Genomic DNA, 13755 nt, shown 5'->3' on the forward strand with positions numbered 1-13755 from the left:
TGCAAGGTAAAGGTCACTTTTAAGAAAAGCAAGTTTGATTTATTAAAAGAGATAAAGTTGTGTTTAATACCATCTTTTGCTGGGCGCGATTTCTTGATCCAGTCAGTCAAGTGTCGCACAAAATCAAAGAAGAAATCTCCTTCTGGAACACTGATAACCTACACACACATTTACGCATAATAGATTGTATTTGTCCTTCAACCAATACACAGGGAAATAATCATTTTAGAAATGACTGATAAGTAAGTGTTATTGTTCAACGAAAATAATGTAAAACATGCTTGACCTCTGACCTTGTCAGAAATCTTGACAAAGAGGCTGAATCCCTCAGGAGATTTGAGCAGCAGTCTGGTGGAGATGTTCTGACAGAAATCTTTGGCTTTGGTACTGGACTCCACTTCAAATGCCTGCGCAATTTTTACATGACAGTACACTTGTTCTAGAATCAATATTAAGTACTGTGTATTACCTCATCTGTGTCATCAGGGAAGTAAACTTTGTGAAAAATCTGCGTGGTCTTATGCTGGATGGCCTCCACTTCCACCAGATGTGGAGGATACTTCCTGGAACCGTTTCTGTTACCGTGGCAACCAATAGGTTTAGTTCACAATGAACAGAATACAGGAAAAACAAACACTCTAAAAAAACTTAATAAAACACACAAAAACACATCGATGAAGACTTTGTTAAAACCATTCCGTCTTTAGTAACTCCTGTGCAGTTTATGTTAAAATTATAAGAGCGACACAGGTGTTGCTGGCCTTGCTTTTTCTTTGTTAGTTCACAATGAAGACATTTAGATGGCTGAAAGACAACACTGAATCTGATCTATTCTCTCTATAAGCAGGCTCTGAAAGTTCTGGACATGAAATCTTTTCGTCATCACCACTGGAAAAATATAAACCACTTAATTGGGAAAATGTGTGTAATATTTCTTAATGCTGATCTATTTTTTAAAATCTTACGTGGTCATGGCCCCACCAGTACTTTCTGATCTGAGCGGGAGGCAAACTCGATCTGCCTCTTCAAACAAACAGATAGTTCCCCTCAGGAAAAGGGCCTTCAGCCAGTCCAATTTTGGAACAATATCCCTATTCAAGTATGCTATGTTGATACATTAAGGCAATTCAAAAATATGCTAAAATCATGACTACTTGTGCACATAATAATGTGTTTTATTTATTGCTGATTTGTGCTACCTGCCTGCTGCCAGTGTAACCATGCCTTTGTGTAATTGTTCATGGTGCTGTTGAAGCATAATGTGTAGTGCTTGTGCTAAATGTTGCCATAGATGTGTGTGAGATATTAATCAATTTATTTACTATTTTAAGCAGGCTATTAATGATTGTTGTTTTATTGGATATTGTTTGCTGCTGGCTATCTATGCATCTTGCCCAGTGACTATGGTCAGAAACTAGCTTTGTAGCTAAAACTTACGCAGTTACACCAATGTTGATCAATGTGCGTTGTCCCTGTTCAAATAAACTTAGACAGTAACGATTATATTTGGCTTCTAGCTTACATGTCTATTTATACAATGCAGACTTAAAGTTTTTCGCTACCGTAAAGCTTTGTGTAGCCTGTGCATGCAGTCAGCAGAGAGCGGGTGTTGTCTCTTAGACTGTAGGAAGCGCTGGATGTGCGGAAGCAGCACGTTACTTGGTGGGAAGAGACCAGTACACAACCATAACAGCTCCCAGCCCTTTTCCTCACTGTACCTGTTAGCACACACACAAACATGTTAAGCTTTATATTATGTTCACTTGAAATGTTCACTTAGATTTATGTCACAATATAATCACTATCTATTCATAGGTCTTCTGTGTGCTTGTACACACTTGACATGGCTGTCAGTGAGCTGTTTGATGATCTGACAGAAGATCTCGTCCTTCAGAAGTTCTGTCTTCAACGATCCCTCAAAGATCTGGTCGGTCAACTCATTGACCGAGCGAGTGCGTTTGGAGGGGTAGTCACCCATGTACTTCATCACAGGTAGGACACACATTAAGGTAACATGTCGGTTTCGATTGGTACAGTTGTCAGTTGGCCCAACACCTACAACAATATAAACGTGGTAAAGGATATCGATGAATGCCATGCAGGCCTCTTGAGCGAGATCCTCGTGTTGGACCACCTTCTTCAGTAGTGGTTGTTTGAGAGGCTCTCTGGTGCAACTCCACAACTTGTCCTTACCCCGATTCTTGGTTACCATTACTCTGCTTAGTGTGTGTTTGGGGGGAGGCCTGCAGGAAGCACATCGTGTACTTAACTATTTTATTGTGTTATATTCATTGTATGGACAAAACTATAAATGGATGGTTCAATCAGAGATTGGCCCAGTTGTCCTTGAATCTTGATACTTATCTTAGCACAATCTTCTGGACAATTATATTTTATGACAAAGATTCACAAACTCTATGGTACGTGGGCTCCATCAAGTGGTACGCCAAAGAGTCACTTAATAAATATTTAAACACAGTGTTACTGTTTAAACTGTGTTTAATTATACAGTGGCCTAAAATAATAAATATACTTGTTAAATGAATCCTCTCCCTTGTATTTAATGAATATAAGCTACTGTATTTTAATGTTGATCATTATGGTGGTACTTGGAGAATCAAGTGTTTTCTGAGGTGGTACTTGGTGAAAACAGTTTGAAAAAAATGTTTATAAACTTTGTGGAAAGCCCCTTGTCTGCACCACAAATTTAAAAGCGAGGTCCTGAAAGGGGTGCTTAATGGTTTGCTGAGGAAGTGTGTACCTGAAGTGGTCGTAGGAGAACTCCTCCAGTGTGTATGGTTTGACTGAGTCTTCACCCTCAGGAAGCATGAGCTGCGACACTCGCACCGAGTGCTGCCGCTGGTCTGGTGTCATGGTTACGAGAGCCTGGGTAGTTGGATTGCATCATTAGTAACAAACAAATGTGTCTTACTTATTCCTAATATAACTTAATCAAAGCAGCTTTGTCATACCACAATCTCCTGCTGAGGTCGTGTCATAGTGGGCAGTACGTAGACGGAGTCAGCTGGAAAGTCTCCTCTCTGATTGGTTCTCTCGTTTACACCGTGTGCCCAACCTGAGTTGAGAACTTGCTCGCCAGTGTCCTGGTCTAGCAGGATTAGGTCTCCCTTCTGGAAGCTCAGGAACGTAGACGGCTCACCATCTGGATAAGGTTTGAGGACATGATTGACACTTGTGACTTCTTTGTCACATATTCCAAAGTTCAACGAGGACATACTCTCATTGGGACTGTCCTGTAGTGCTACTACAAACTTTGACCTATTCCTCAGGCCTTCCAGGAAGGTAACCACCAGGTCGCGGATGTCCTCAGCGTTGTTGGAGGTGAAGGTATACTCTTCTCCCTTGATGGTCGCCAGCGTGAAGCTCTGACTCTGCAACTTTCCTCCCCTGAAAGTGGAATAAGGACAACTATGTTCAAGGAGGAATTAAAATATATGCGCTGTGTGAGAGGCGGGGCGTGGTCACGCGCCGCCTGCCGGCGATGGCATGCACAGGAGCCGGCTGGAAGCAAGATGACATGTGAGTGGATACCTCAGCTGGAACGAGTTATCTAATCACATGTCTCTATTTAGCAGCGTTGGTGACTGCAGGGCGGGGCTGAAAAGCCAGAAGGACCCAGGAGGTGCTGAGGACGCCAGAAGGGTTGTGGAAGAACTGAGCGAGTTAAAATCTTTGTGAGTGAACGAACTAAGACTGAAAAGACTTGGGGAGTGAACGAAGAAGATGAACTGTTGTGAAAATTAAAAATGAAAATAAAATCCTTTTGGGAACAAACAAAAGAAGAAATATTGTGTGTAAAAAGATTAAAAAGAATTGTCAACTTGAACTCTTGCTGTGATCCTTCGGTCCTGAAGACCCCATGACACAAACCTGTCACAGTTGGCGCCCAACCAAGCAAGGACCGAGGAAAGATGACGGCCCCAACCCCCCTGGAGGCACTGGGAAGAGTGCTGGCGGAGGTGTCGGCAGCCACCCAGCAGCAGATGGAGGCATGCATGCAACAGACGCAGGTACTGCAAGCACTGGTGAGCCAGTCCGGAGGAAAGGAGAAGGAGAAGGGGACCGCCATTCAGAGGATGTCAGAGGGAGAGGACCCGCTAGTATTCCTCGACGTATTCGAGACCACAGCGTCAGCATGCGGCTGGCCGGACACCGAGTGGGGTGTCAAGCTGCTGCCGCTCCTGGTGGGGGAGGCGCAGCGGGCGGCGCTTAGTCTTCCAGCGCACGCTCGGGTGCATTTCCCCAACCTACGCCGGGCAATATTAGACCGCATCGGCAGCCACCCGGAGGACCACCGACGCCGGTTCCGGGCCATGCGACTGGGGCCTGAGGATCGACCGTTCGTGCTGGCGCAGCAGCTTCGGGACGCGGCCGTCCGGTGGCTTGAACCCCAGAAGGCCGACAGTAAGATGCTGGAGCGGATCCTCCTGGAGCAGTTTGTGGAGGCCATCCCAGCCCGGACGGCCGCTTGGGTGCGGTACCATCGCCCGCTGGACCTGATGGCCGCGGTGGCCCTGGCCGAGGATCATCTGGCGGTACACCGTGAAGGAAGCAACAAGATCGCCGAAAGACCCACACCAGCGCCACGGGCAGCCGACAGATCCAGAGCAGCACCACGAGCGGCCGAGCGGCCCATCCCAGCACCCAGGAGACGGAGCTGGCAGACGCAGGAGGCCGCCAGCCCGGACAGGGACATGCACACACACGCACACACACACTCATACACGCACACACAACATCATACTCCAGTACTATTGAGGGGGGGAAAAGGGGGTTATAAAATGTGTGACATTCCTCCTTCTGTCCAGGTTCCCGGTGCTGCGCAACAAGGGCTTCCCCCGCAGACGGCACCTCGAACGCCAGGGCCGGTGTGCTGCGGGTGCGGCCAACCTGGTCACGTGCGCAGGGAATGCTCACTGATGGAGGTGGGGCAGGTGATACGGGTGGTCGAGCCCCAGCACCCGGCTCCGATCCAGGGGAGGCGTACTGTGTCCCGGTAAGGGTTCAAGGGAGTATATACCGGGCAATGGTGGATTCGGGGTGCAAACAGACCATGATCCACCAAAACCTGGTTCGGCCCGGGGCGTTGAGGCAGGCGACACAGGGGCAAATTAGATGTATTCATGGGGATGTGCACACGTATCCCATTGTTCCAGTAGAAGTTTGGCATCGGGGACAAAAGCATAGTGTGAAGGTTGCTGTAAGTGCGCACCTTACGCCTCCCATATTATTAGGGACAAATGGGCCGGGGTTTCCACTTCTCGTGACGCAATGTGTGGGGAGGCGTTCACGGACCGTAGGAAAAGGGAGTATCTGCGCGGTTGTCAGTGGCGAGGCGGGGCCTTGCGCCACTGCCGAGCGGGAACCGGCGGGGGCTTCGCGGGACGCCCCCCCCCGGCCTCCCATTGGCATCCTACGGAGGATAACCCCCTCCAGCAGTCGCGAGACGAAACTTTGCGCGCGGCCTGGGACCAAGTCGACTATATCGACGGTCAGCTATGGCGCCCGGGAGCGGCGCGGGTATTCCCTCATTTCTCCATTATGAGAGATAGGCTGTATAGAGTGACCCGTGACACTCAGACGGGAGAAGAGATCACCCAGTTGCTGGTGCCGAAACGCCACCGAGAAATGGTTTTCCAGGTGGCGCATGTGAACCCAATGGCTGGACATATGGGTTACGACAAAACACTTAATCGGGTAATGGCCCGGTTCTATTGGCCGGGCATTCGGGCAGACGTGCGCCGCCTGCCCGGAATGCCAACTGGTAAATCCAGCAGCCGCCCCGAAGGGGCCCTTGCGCCCATGACCACTTATAGAGATCCCATTCGAAAGAATAGGCATGGACCTCATCGGGCCATTGCACCCGAGATCACGGGGATATCGCTTTGTGTTAGTCCTAGTGGATTACGCAACACGCTATCCCGAAGCAGTGCCTCTGCGCTCCATCTCCGCAAGGAGCGTAGCGCAAGCGCTGTTTCAAATTATCTCCCGGATCGGGATCCCGAAAGAGATCCTGACCGACCAAGGCACGTCCTTCATGTCACGCACAGTCAAGGAACTATACGGATTACTGGGTATCAAAGCGATCCGCACCAGCGTGTATCACCCCCAAACAGATGGACTGGTGGAACGCTTGAACAAAATGCTAAAAACCGTGATCCGTAAGTTCACGCACAAGGACAAACCAAATTGGGACAAATGGCTGGATCCCCTCATGTTTGCGATGCGGGAGGTACCCCAGTCCTCCCTAGGTTTTACACCATTCGAGTTGTTGTACGGCAGGAAGCCGCGTGGAGTGCTGGACATAATTAAAGAAAGCTGGGAGGAAGGTCCGAGCTCCAGTAAAACTGAAGTCCAGTACGTTATGGACTTGGGAGCAAAACTACACACATTGGGGCACTTATCACGGGAGAATTTGCTCCAAGCCCAAGAACGCCAAAAACGCACGTACAACCAGGGAACCCAGCTGCGAAAATTTGCACCGGGAGAAAAAGTCCTTTTATTACTTCCCAGTTCCAGCTCTAAATTACTTGCGCAATGGCAAGGACCCTTTGAGGTCACACGGCAAGTGGGGGATGTGGGCTATGAGGTTCAGCGCTCGGACCGGGGCGGAGACACCCAAATTTACCACCTCAATCTGTTGAAAGCATGGAAGGAGGCGGAGCCTGTTTCCATGGTGACGGTAGTAAGAGAGGAGGAGGAGTTGGGGCCAGAGGTCCCGCGCTCTGCCCCTTCCCCTCCCCTCCCCTCCCCTGTGATGATCACCTCACGCTCAAACAGAAAGCGGATGTTGCAGCGCTGCAACAGCGTTTTTCTGATGTGTTCTCCGCGCGGCCCGGCCTTACGAACCTCATCCAACATCACATCGAGACCAGCCCGGGGGTTACGGAGCGGACTCGACCATACAGACTTCCCGAGCACAAGCGCAAAGTAGTTCGGGAAGAATTAAAAACAATGCTGGAACTGGGGGTGATAGAAGAATCTCGCAGCGCGTGGTGTAGCCCAATCGTTCTGGTGGGAAAGAAGGATGGCTCAGTACGCTTCTGCGTGGACTACTGCAAGGTAAATGAGGTGTCACGTTTTGACGCGTACCCAATGCCCCGGGTCGACGAGCTCCTGGATCGGCTAGGCACTGCTCGCTTTTTCACCACACTGGATTTAACCAAGGGCTACTGGCAGATTCCCTTATCACCAGAGTCCAAGGAAAAAACGGCCTTCTCCACTCCGAAGGTTTATTCCAGTTCGTGACACTGCCGTTTGGTTTGTTCGGTGCCGCCGCCGCCACATTCCAGCGTCTCATGGACCGGGTGCTGCGCCCCCACGCGGCATACGCAGCTGCATATTTGGATGACGTCATCATCCAAAGCAGCGGCTCGGAACAGCACATGCAGCGGGTGGGGGCGGTGCTCGAGTCCCTGAGGCGGGCGGGGCTCACCGCCAACCCGGCAAAGTGTGCGGTTGGCCGGAGGGAGGTACAGTACCTGGGGTACCACTTGGGGGGGGGAGGGGCGCCCACAGGTAGACAAAACAGCTGTGATTGCGGCCTGTCCACCCCCCAAGACAAAAAAGGAGGTGAGGCAGTTTTTGGGCCTGGCGGGATACTACCGCCGCTTTATTCCACGGTTCGCGGACTTGACCAGCCCACTAACTGACCTCACCCGAAAGGGTGCCCCAGAGCTGGTCCAGTGGACGGAGCAGTGCCAGCGGGCGTTCGAGCAGGTAAAGACGGCACTCTGCGAGAAACCGGTACTGTGTATGCCTGACTTCACCATCCCCTTTTGTCTGCAGGCGGACGCATCGGGCAGGGGACTGGGGGCGGTGCTGTCCCAGCGGGTGGGGGGTGTCGACCGCCCCATTCTGTACATCAGTCGGAAACTCTCAGACCGGGAGGCGAGGTACAGTACGGTAGAGAGGGAGTGCCTCGCCATCCGATGGGCGGTCAGGGCCCTCCGCTACTACCTGCTGGGGCGCGCCTTCAGTCTCTGTTCGGACCACAAACCGCTCCAATGGCTCCACCGGATGAAGGATGCAAACGCACGGATCACCCGGTGGTACCTCGCATTACAGCCATACAACTTCCGGGTGGTCCACAGGCCGGGCGCGCAGATGGCCGTGGCGGACTTCCTCTCTCGCCCTCCTGGGGGGGGCGGGGCCGGACAGGTGCCCGGCCTGAAACTGACGGTGGAGGCCTGTGAGAGGCGGGGCGTGGTCACGCGCCGCCTGCCGGCGATGGCATGCACAGGAGCCGGCCGGAGGCAAGATGACAGGTGAGTGGATACCTCAGCTGGAACGAGTTATCTAATCACCTGTCTCTATTTAGCAGCGTTGGTGACTGCAGGGCGGGGCTGAAAAGCCAGAAGGACCCAGGAGGTGCTGAGGACGCCAGAAGGGTTGTGGAAGGACTGAGCGAGTTAAAAACTTTGTGAGTGAACGAAGAAGATGAACTGTTGTGAAAATTAAAAATAAAAATAAAATCCTTTTGGGAACAAACAAAAGAAGAAATATTGTGTGTAAAAAGATTAAAAAGAATTGTCAACGTGAACTCCTGCTGTGATCCTTCGGTCCTGAAGACCCCACGACACAAACCTGTCACACGCTGTTATATACAAAATTGGACATGCACTAATGGGGATAGTTTCTCAGAGCAGTTGAACTTTGGTGTCCCAAAGCCAGTTTCCTACTCATGGGCAACTGCCACATCAACGAATGTTAAAACAAATCAACATTATTGTGACCACAAGAGTGACTACATTCTTTACTTGCTGCTGGACACCGCAGTGATCTCCGGAAAGGCAAGTTCCAAAAGGACCTGTTCTTGCTCGTCGACAAAATAAACACCAGTCCAGTTGACGGCAACAATGAGGTCGTTTTTAGGCAGACTTGGACCTAAAGTAAAGAACATCATCATGTAATGATTTCACTTTCACTTTGTTGTTTTAGAGAGCAAGCTCAGAACTAAAATTGTGCCGTTTACTACAGTCAGACATCTTACCGGAGAATTTGAAGGCTTCATAGAAACGAGAGAAGAGCAGGGGCCATTTGTGGCGAGCAAAATCCACCACTTCTTCTTTGACTTTTTGGGGGTCAAACCTCTTCTGCGTGTAAATGCCCTGAACAACAGCAACATGGACAAATAATCATCATTTACATATTCGAATTAAACAACTACTTCCAAAAGACGTCATTCATCTTTAGCTAGTAATGACCAGATCCACTTATAGCAGCAAACAACCTTTTTGTGGGCCGCCATGATGAAGTGAGCCCACTTCTCCACTGTCTTGGAACTGCTAATCTCTCTATCCGGGATGTAGGACGGGATGAGGCTCAGAAGCCGCTCCAGTAGGACCTCTGAGCCGTAGTCAACGTAGTACTGCTGAGATGCCAGTTCTGCCAGGTCCTCCTGGGTCAAAAAGAAAAGGAAGTCTTGAGTTTTGGACCCAAACATAGAAGAAGAGAATGTCTGCAGTACAGAAGAAGAGAAGTGGTCACCCTGTCACAACGGTACTCTCCAAACTTGACGCCTCTAACAGTTTGCTGGTAGATGAGGTTGGTGGCGACTGTATCATCAGCAGCACAGTGCCACGGTGTGAAGATCTCCTTTCTGAAGAACAGCCTCCATGGGGCATTCCTTTCCTGGGCTCCCTGCTCTTTAGCGTACTGTTCACACTGAGACACAGCGTCCATGACGTGGTCGTTCCCGCTGCCCAAAGAGGAGACCTAAATGCATGTGAGGACAGTCAGACCATTACCAATTTTTTTTAGCTGTTTGGCTGGGAGAAAATACTCTTTCTTATGACAGAGTGTTTATTTAATCTCAGACAACCTTGTCAAATAGAGCAATGTAGAGAGAGAAGCCAAATCTATCCTGTAGGCTGATCTTGTCAGCCAAAGTGTTGCAGAGCTCCTTGGCCGTTGTGGCCGAGTCCGTCAGCAACGTTTTAGTGGTTCCGTCCATGAACGTCACCGGCAGCATAATGGGTTTCTTAGACTTGGTTGCCTGCATATGGATTTCACAACAATTAAGTAATGACATCCAGATGAAGTGAGCTTTACCTAATTATGCATGTGTGTACCTGCAGCTCCAGCCAGGATGGAGGTTGTGTTCTCGTCCCGTTCACAAATGTTCTTCTCAATCTTTCTTCGCAATATGGAGCATAACCCGGTGGCCCGCTGCTGATGAAGTTCCTCAAGTACTACATGTTAACACCTATACTCATAAGTATACGCACTATACCATTACATATCTGGACTAAACCTGGGAAAAAGTGTCCTAACCTTGAGGAACTTGTCTGACGGAGAAAAGCAGCCGACACACAAACTGATGAGAATCCAACCTCGAGCATGAGAGCTCTTAGAGGGGTTCTGACTCAGCTGTTTGCAGATCTGACAATAGATCTCATCCCTAACACAAAGACGACATAAATAAACCATTGCCACCCTCGCAACATTCTCATAACAGGACTTGAGCCCAGACAACCTGGGTGAAAACCACCACTAGACAATTTGGTAAATATTTTTACCTCAGCGCTGGCCTCAGAATGCCGTTACCGATGATGAAATGGAGTTTCTCCAGGTTGGATGTTGGCCGGTCCTCCAGCATGCTGTTACCATGGACACCATACTCGCCATCGTTGAGGCGCTTTGTGACCTGAAAATTGTTCTTTACTTTGTAAATAAAGCGAGTCACATGATAACACATCAGAGACATCTTCTCTTACCTCCTCAGTGATCTTAGATTTTTTCTTCAGTGTCAGAGAGACCAGTTTATGTCGGATACTATTCTTGCGAGGACTGTCGGACTGAGGCATCTGAATATGGGAAAAGACAGCTCAAAAATGGCTCTGAAATGTCAAATTTTTGAATAATGTAGTTTTGCTTTGTAGTTGTGATAAAAGCTCCTCACAGCTTTCCTTAACTGTTTCCAACTCACCTCTCTTTCCCCTTGGAGTGCCTGCAGTTCCCTCTTGTACGTCTGATTTCCCAGGGTCTCGTAGATTTTCGTCATGACAGGAATCTTTTCGCTGCCGTCACTGATTGCTGTGTGGTATTTTGGCTCCGGCAAATCTCCCATAAACCTCAGGACTGTGATCCACACGGCTAGAGCCGCCTAGATTGTATCAAGGAATACAAGTTACTGCTTTAGTAAGAATTTATTTGATTCTCTTGACATACCAGTTGGTCTCCTTCATCATCATGAAAGAGCAGTGGCTGTTTCAGAGGTCGCCGGACATATGTGTGTGTGGTGGTTCCCTGAAAGTAGGTGGCAGCAAACTTGGCAAACTTGTACTCAGACAGATCCTCTTCATCGTCATCTTCTGGCAAAGGAAGAGCCTCGTCCAAGTCTTCCTCCTCCATTTCCCGGTGGGTTCGCTCCAGGTCCTGCACAGGAGGAAGAATTATTCAGATCCATACTTTCTGACTTTAGTTATCAAAGCAAACATCTATCACCTGACCTCAAATCCAGCAGGAGCTTGTCCTTCTTGACCAGGAAAAGAACTCGTAGTCCCCAGGAAGCCAAACATTTTGTCCACCATGTCTGAGTCATTGACAGGCTCCATACGGGCACGTTCCATCTGTTCCACCAGCTCTTTCTTTCTCCTCGCCTCCTCCTTATCCTTCTTCTCCCGCTCTGCGTCCTCTTTGGCCAACTGGGTCAGACGCTCCTGAAGTGGACAATGAATTAGAGTGCAGTGAAAGGCATCGCAGAAAGACCAATTACTTTCTTCCGTTAAGTCCATTAACAATATGTCTCAGTGAGAATTAGCCTACCTGGTGTTTGCGTTCTGCTTCAGCCTTGGCTTTCTTTGCAGACATTTGGTTCCTCAGTTTGGTCTCTTCAGCCAGGCGCATCTTCTCAGCCTCCAGCCTCCTTCGATACTGATAGAAGCAAGAAAAAAAAGACAAGGTGGTTTTTGGTGTTTTACCAAAAATAAAGTCTATTTCGGATCAATTGATCCTAGCTTAACGTATTGATGGTGGTGTCTGTATTAATATGCAACAGGTGTGCCCAGGTGTCTACCTCGCCCCTCAGTCTGCGGTATAACCTCCGTGCAATCATTCCTCTGGTGTAAGCTTGGATAGTGATGACGGCCCACAGACGGTGTCTAAAAGCACGGCGCACTAAGAAGCCTCGGCAATGACCCTGAAAGCCTGTTATGCGCTGTCGGGCCACGTGATACGACGCACACAACTTCCTGGAGCGGACAAGAGCCTGGAGGCGAGAGAAGCCTGCCCGCATCTGAGGAGAAATTAAATATTATGAGTTCACACATTATTATTGATGATGATCGATTATTGATGATGATCCTCACTGCTCCATAATTCTTTCTGCAGAGATATCCTCGCCAAGTTTTCTGGATCAACACAGTCGACTTCCTCATCCTAAGGAAGTTGGATCTGATGGCCAGAAATTATACAAATTTCTTTAAGTTTAAGCTTTCCTAAAGCATGTGGAAACATGTCCAAATTCATGTTGATATACCTGTCCTTAAAACCTCGAACAACCTTCTGGATGAGGATGACCTTATCGGTTATGGCCTTGTCTCTCTCAATCTCCAGCAACATGTCATGATGATCCTACAGAACCAGGAAGTTTATCTCCATCTGTTGTCTCTCCACTAAATTGCAATACTCCACAAGTGTCTGTGGTCATTTCTGAAAGTTTGTGAGGTCCAGCATAAATTAGGTTGGGTAAAAGTCATCCCAAGTGTTAGGAGCAGTGCTTCTACTCTTTGCTCCCTGGCCCTCCCATACCTGCTCACACTGCTACTATGAATTTATCAATCAGGCCTCCTCACTAACTTTTTCTATGTATAGCTAATTGCGGATCCAGGGCAAAGTCACACCACTTTTACCAGATCATTTCTTCTCCCCAACATGGACAGTTACAGCTGTGAACATTTCTTGGATTATCTGTTTGTGAACTCTGGCCCACTTGACCCATCATCTTTCTGCCTGTTTAGCCTAAACCTGTTCCTTTTCTTTTCCTGACTGATCCTTCATCAATAGTATCTTCCTGGCCATCACCAGTAAGCCCTGCTTGGCTTGCTCTTGACTTACCTCCGACTAACCTACCGATATGTTTTAATAGAGGAGATTCCTGCCCCCTAATTACTCTCCACTGCTACTCAACGTTTTACTCTGTACCCCTTTACTCGTTCAGCCTTTCCAACATGTGAGTACTTCTCCACCTCATCCTTTGACCTCTATGTATTGCTGCTCCCTCCTACCAGTCTCTATTTCAGTGCTTCAGCTGAAAATAAGTGACTGCCAATAAAATACTGCCACTCATTCTACTGACCTCTGGTGGTTGTTTGTATTTGGCTACAACATCCTAACCACAAATGACATGAGTCTTTAAGGACATTGCTTTGTATTTAAGATACAAAAAAGTTTTTTTTCCGAACTTTCTTCCACAAAATTGGAAGCACACAATTTGTCCATTCAGAAATTCATTCAGCTTTCCATTTTGAGTCTGTCTTCTCTTGTAAATATTTCTGTCCTCCTGATGGTTCATCAGCTTCCTGTCAGGAAAGAGTGGTTGAAGCTCTTTCCTTTGCCCCCTGCACTTTATCCTTCCTGTTAAGCTTCCTGACCAGCTAAGGCACTCTTCAGTCAGCAACTAATACACACACGAGTCAAACGAGAGCCACCTCAAAACACAAAGTTGCCTTTATAGATCATGTCTGCATGACACCGACAATTCCAGTAAAGCAAAGCACACATCTAAACATT

The 13755-nt window shown here is 48.6% G+C and overlaps 1 protein-coding gene across 9 annotated transcripts in view; it reads right to left on the reverse strand.

The window, feature by feature from the left end:
• LOC133536930 (unconventional myosin-VIIa-like) overlaps nucleotides 1–13755 on the reverse strand; it is a 38226-nt gene that overhangs the window by 6157 nt on the left and 18314 nt on the right. For all 9 annotated transcript variants that reach the window (XM_061877655.1, XM_061877658.1, XM_061877656.1 and 6 more), the window contains 25 exons: nucleotides 12503–12597; nucleotides 12333–12417; nucleotides 12041–12259; nucleotides 11791–11898; nucleotides 11475–11684; nucleotides 11194–11400; nucleotides 10952–11128; nucleotides 10740–10829; nucleotides 10542–10669; nucleotides 10297–10423; nucleotides 10095–10214; nucleotides 9845–10018; nucleotides 9511–9738; nucleotides 9254–9421; nucleotides 9014–9131; nucleotides 8781–8907; nucleotides 3239–3408; nucleotides 2973–3163; nucleotides 2762–2886; nucleotides 2086–2243; nucleotides 1839–1992; nucleotides 1563–1718; nucleotides 470–575; nucleotides 294–407; nucleotides 71–158 (listed from right to left, as the gene is read on the reverse strand). In XM_061877655.1, coding sequence (XP_061733639.1) covers nucleotides 71–158; nucleotides 294–407; nucleotides 470–575; nucleotides 1563–1718; nucleotides 1839–1992; nucleotides 2086–2243; nucleotides 2762–2886; nucleotides 2973–3163; nucleotides 3239–3408; nucleotides 8781–8907; nucleotides 9014–9131; nucleotides 9254–9421; nucleotides 9511–9738; nucleotides 9845–10018; nucleotides 10095–10214; nucleotides 10297–10423; nucleotides 10542–10669; nucleotides 10740–10829; nucleotides 10952–11128; nucleotides 11194–11400; nucleotides 11475–11684; nucleotides 11791–11898; nucleotides 12041–12259; nucleotides 12333–12417; nucleotides 12503–12597 — 3643 coding nt within the window. The remainder of the gene's footprint in view (nucleotides 1–70; nucleotides 159–293; nucleotides 408–469; nucleotides 576–1562; nucleotides 1719–1838; nucleotides 1993–2085; nucleotides 2244–2761; nucleotides 2887–2972; nucleotides 3164–3238; nucleotides 3409–8780; nucleotides 8908–9013; nucleotides 9132–9253; nucleotides 9422–9510; nucleotides 9739–9844; nucleotides 10019–10094; nucleotides 10215–10296; nucleotides 10424–10541; nucleotides 10670–10739; nucleotides 10830–10951; nucleotides 11129–11193; nucleotides 11401–11474; nucleotides 11685–11790; nucleotides 11899–12040; nucleotides 12260–12332; nucleotides 12418–12502; nucleotides 12598–13755) is intronic.

The sequence above is a fragment of the Nerophis ophidion genome, linkage group LG18 (genome assembly GCF_033978795.1).
Source record: "Nerophis ophidion isolate RoL-2023_Sa linkage group LG18, RoL_Noph_v1.0, whole genome shotgun sequence".
Classification (NCBI taxonomy): domain Eukaryota; kingdom Metazoa; phylum Chordata; class Actinopteri; order Syngnathiformes; family Syngnathidae; genus Nerophis; species Nerophis ophidion.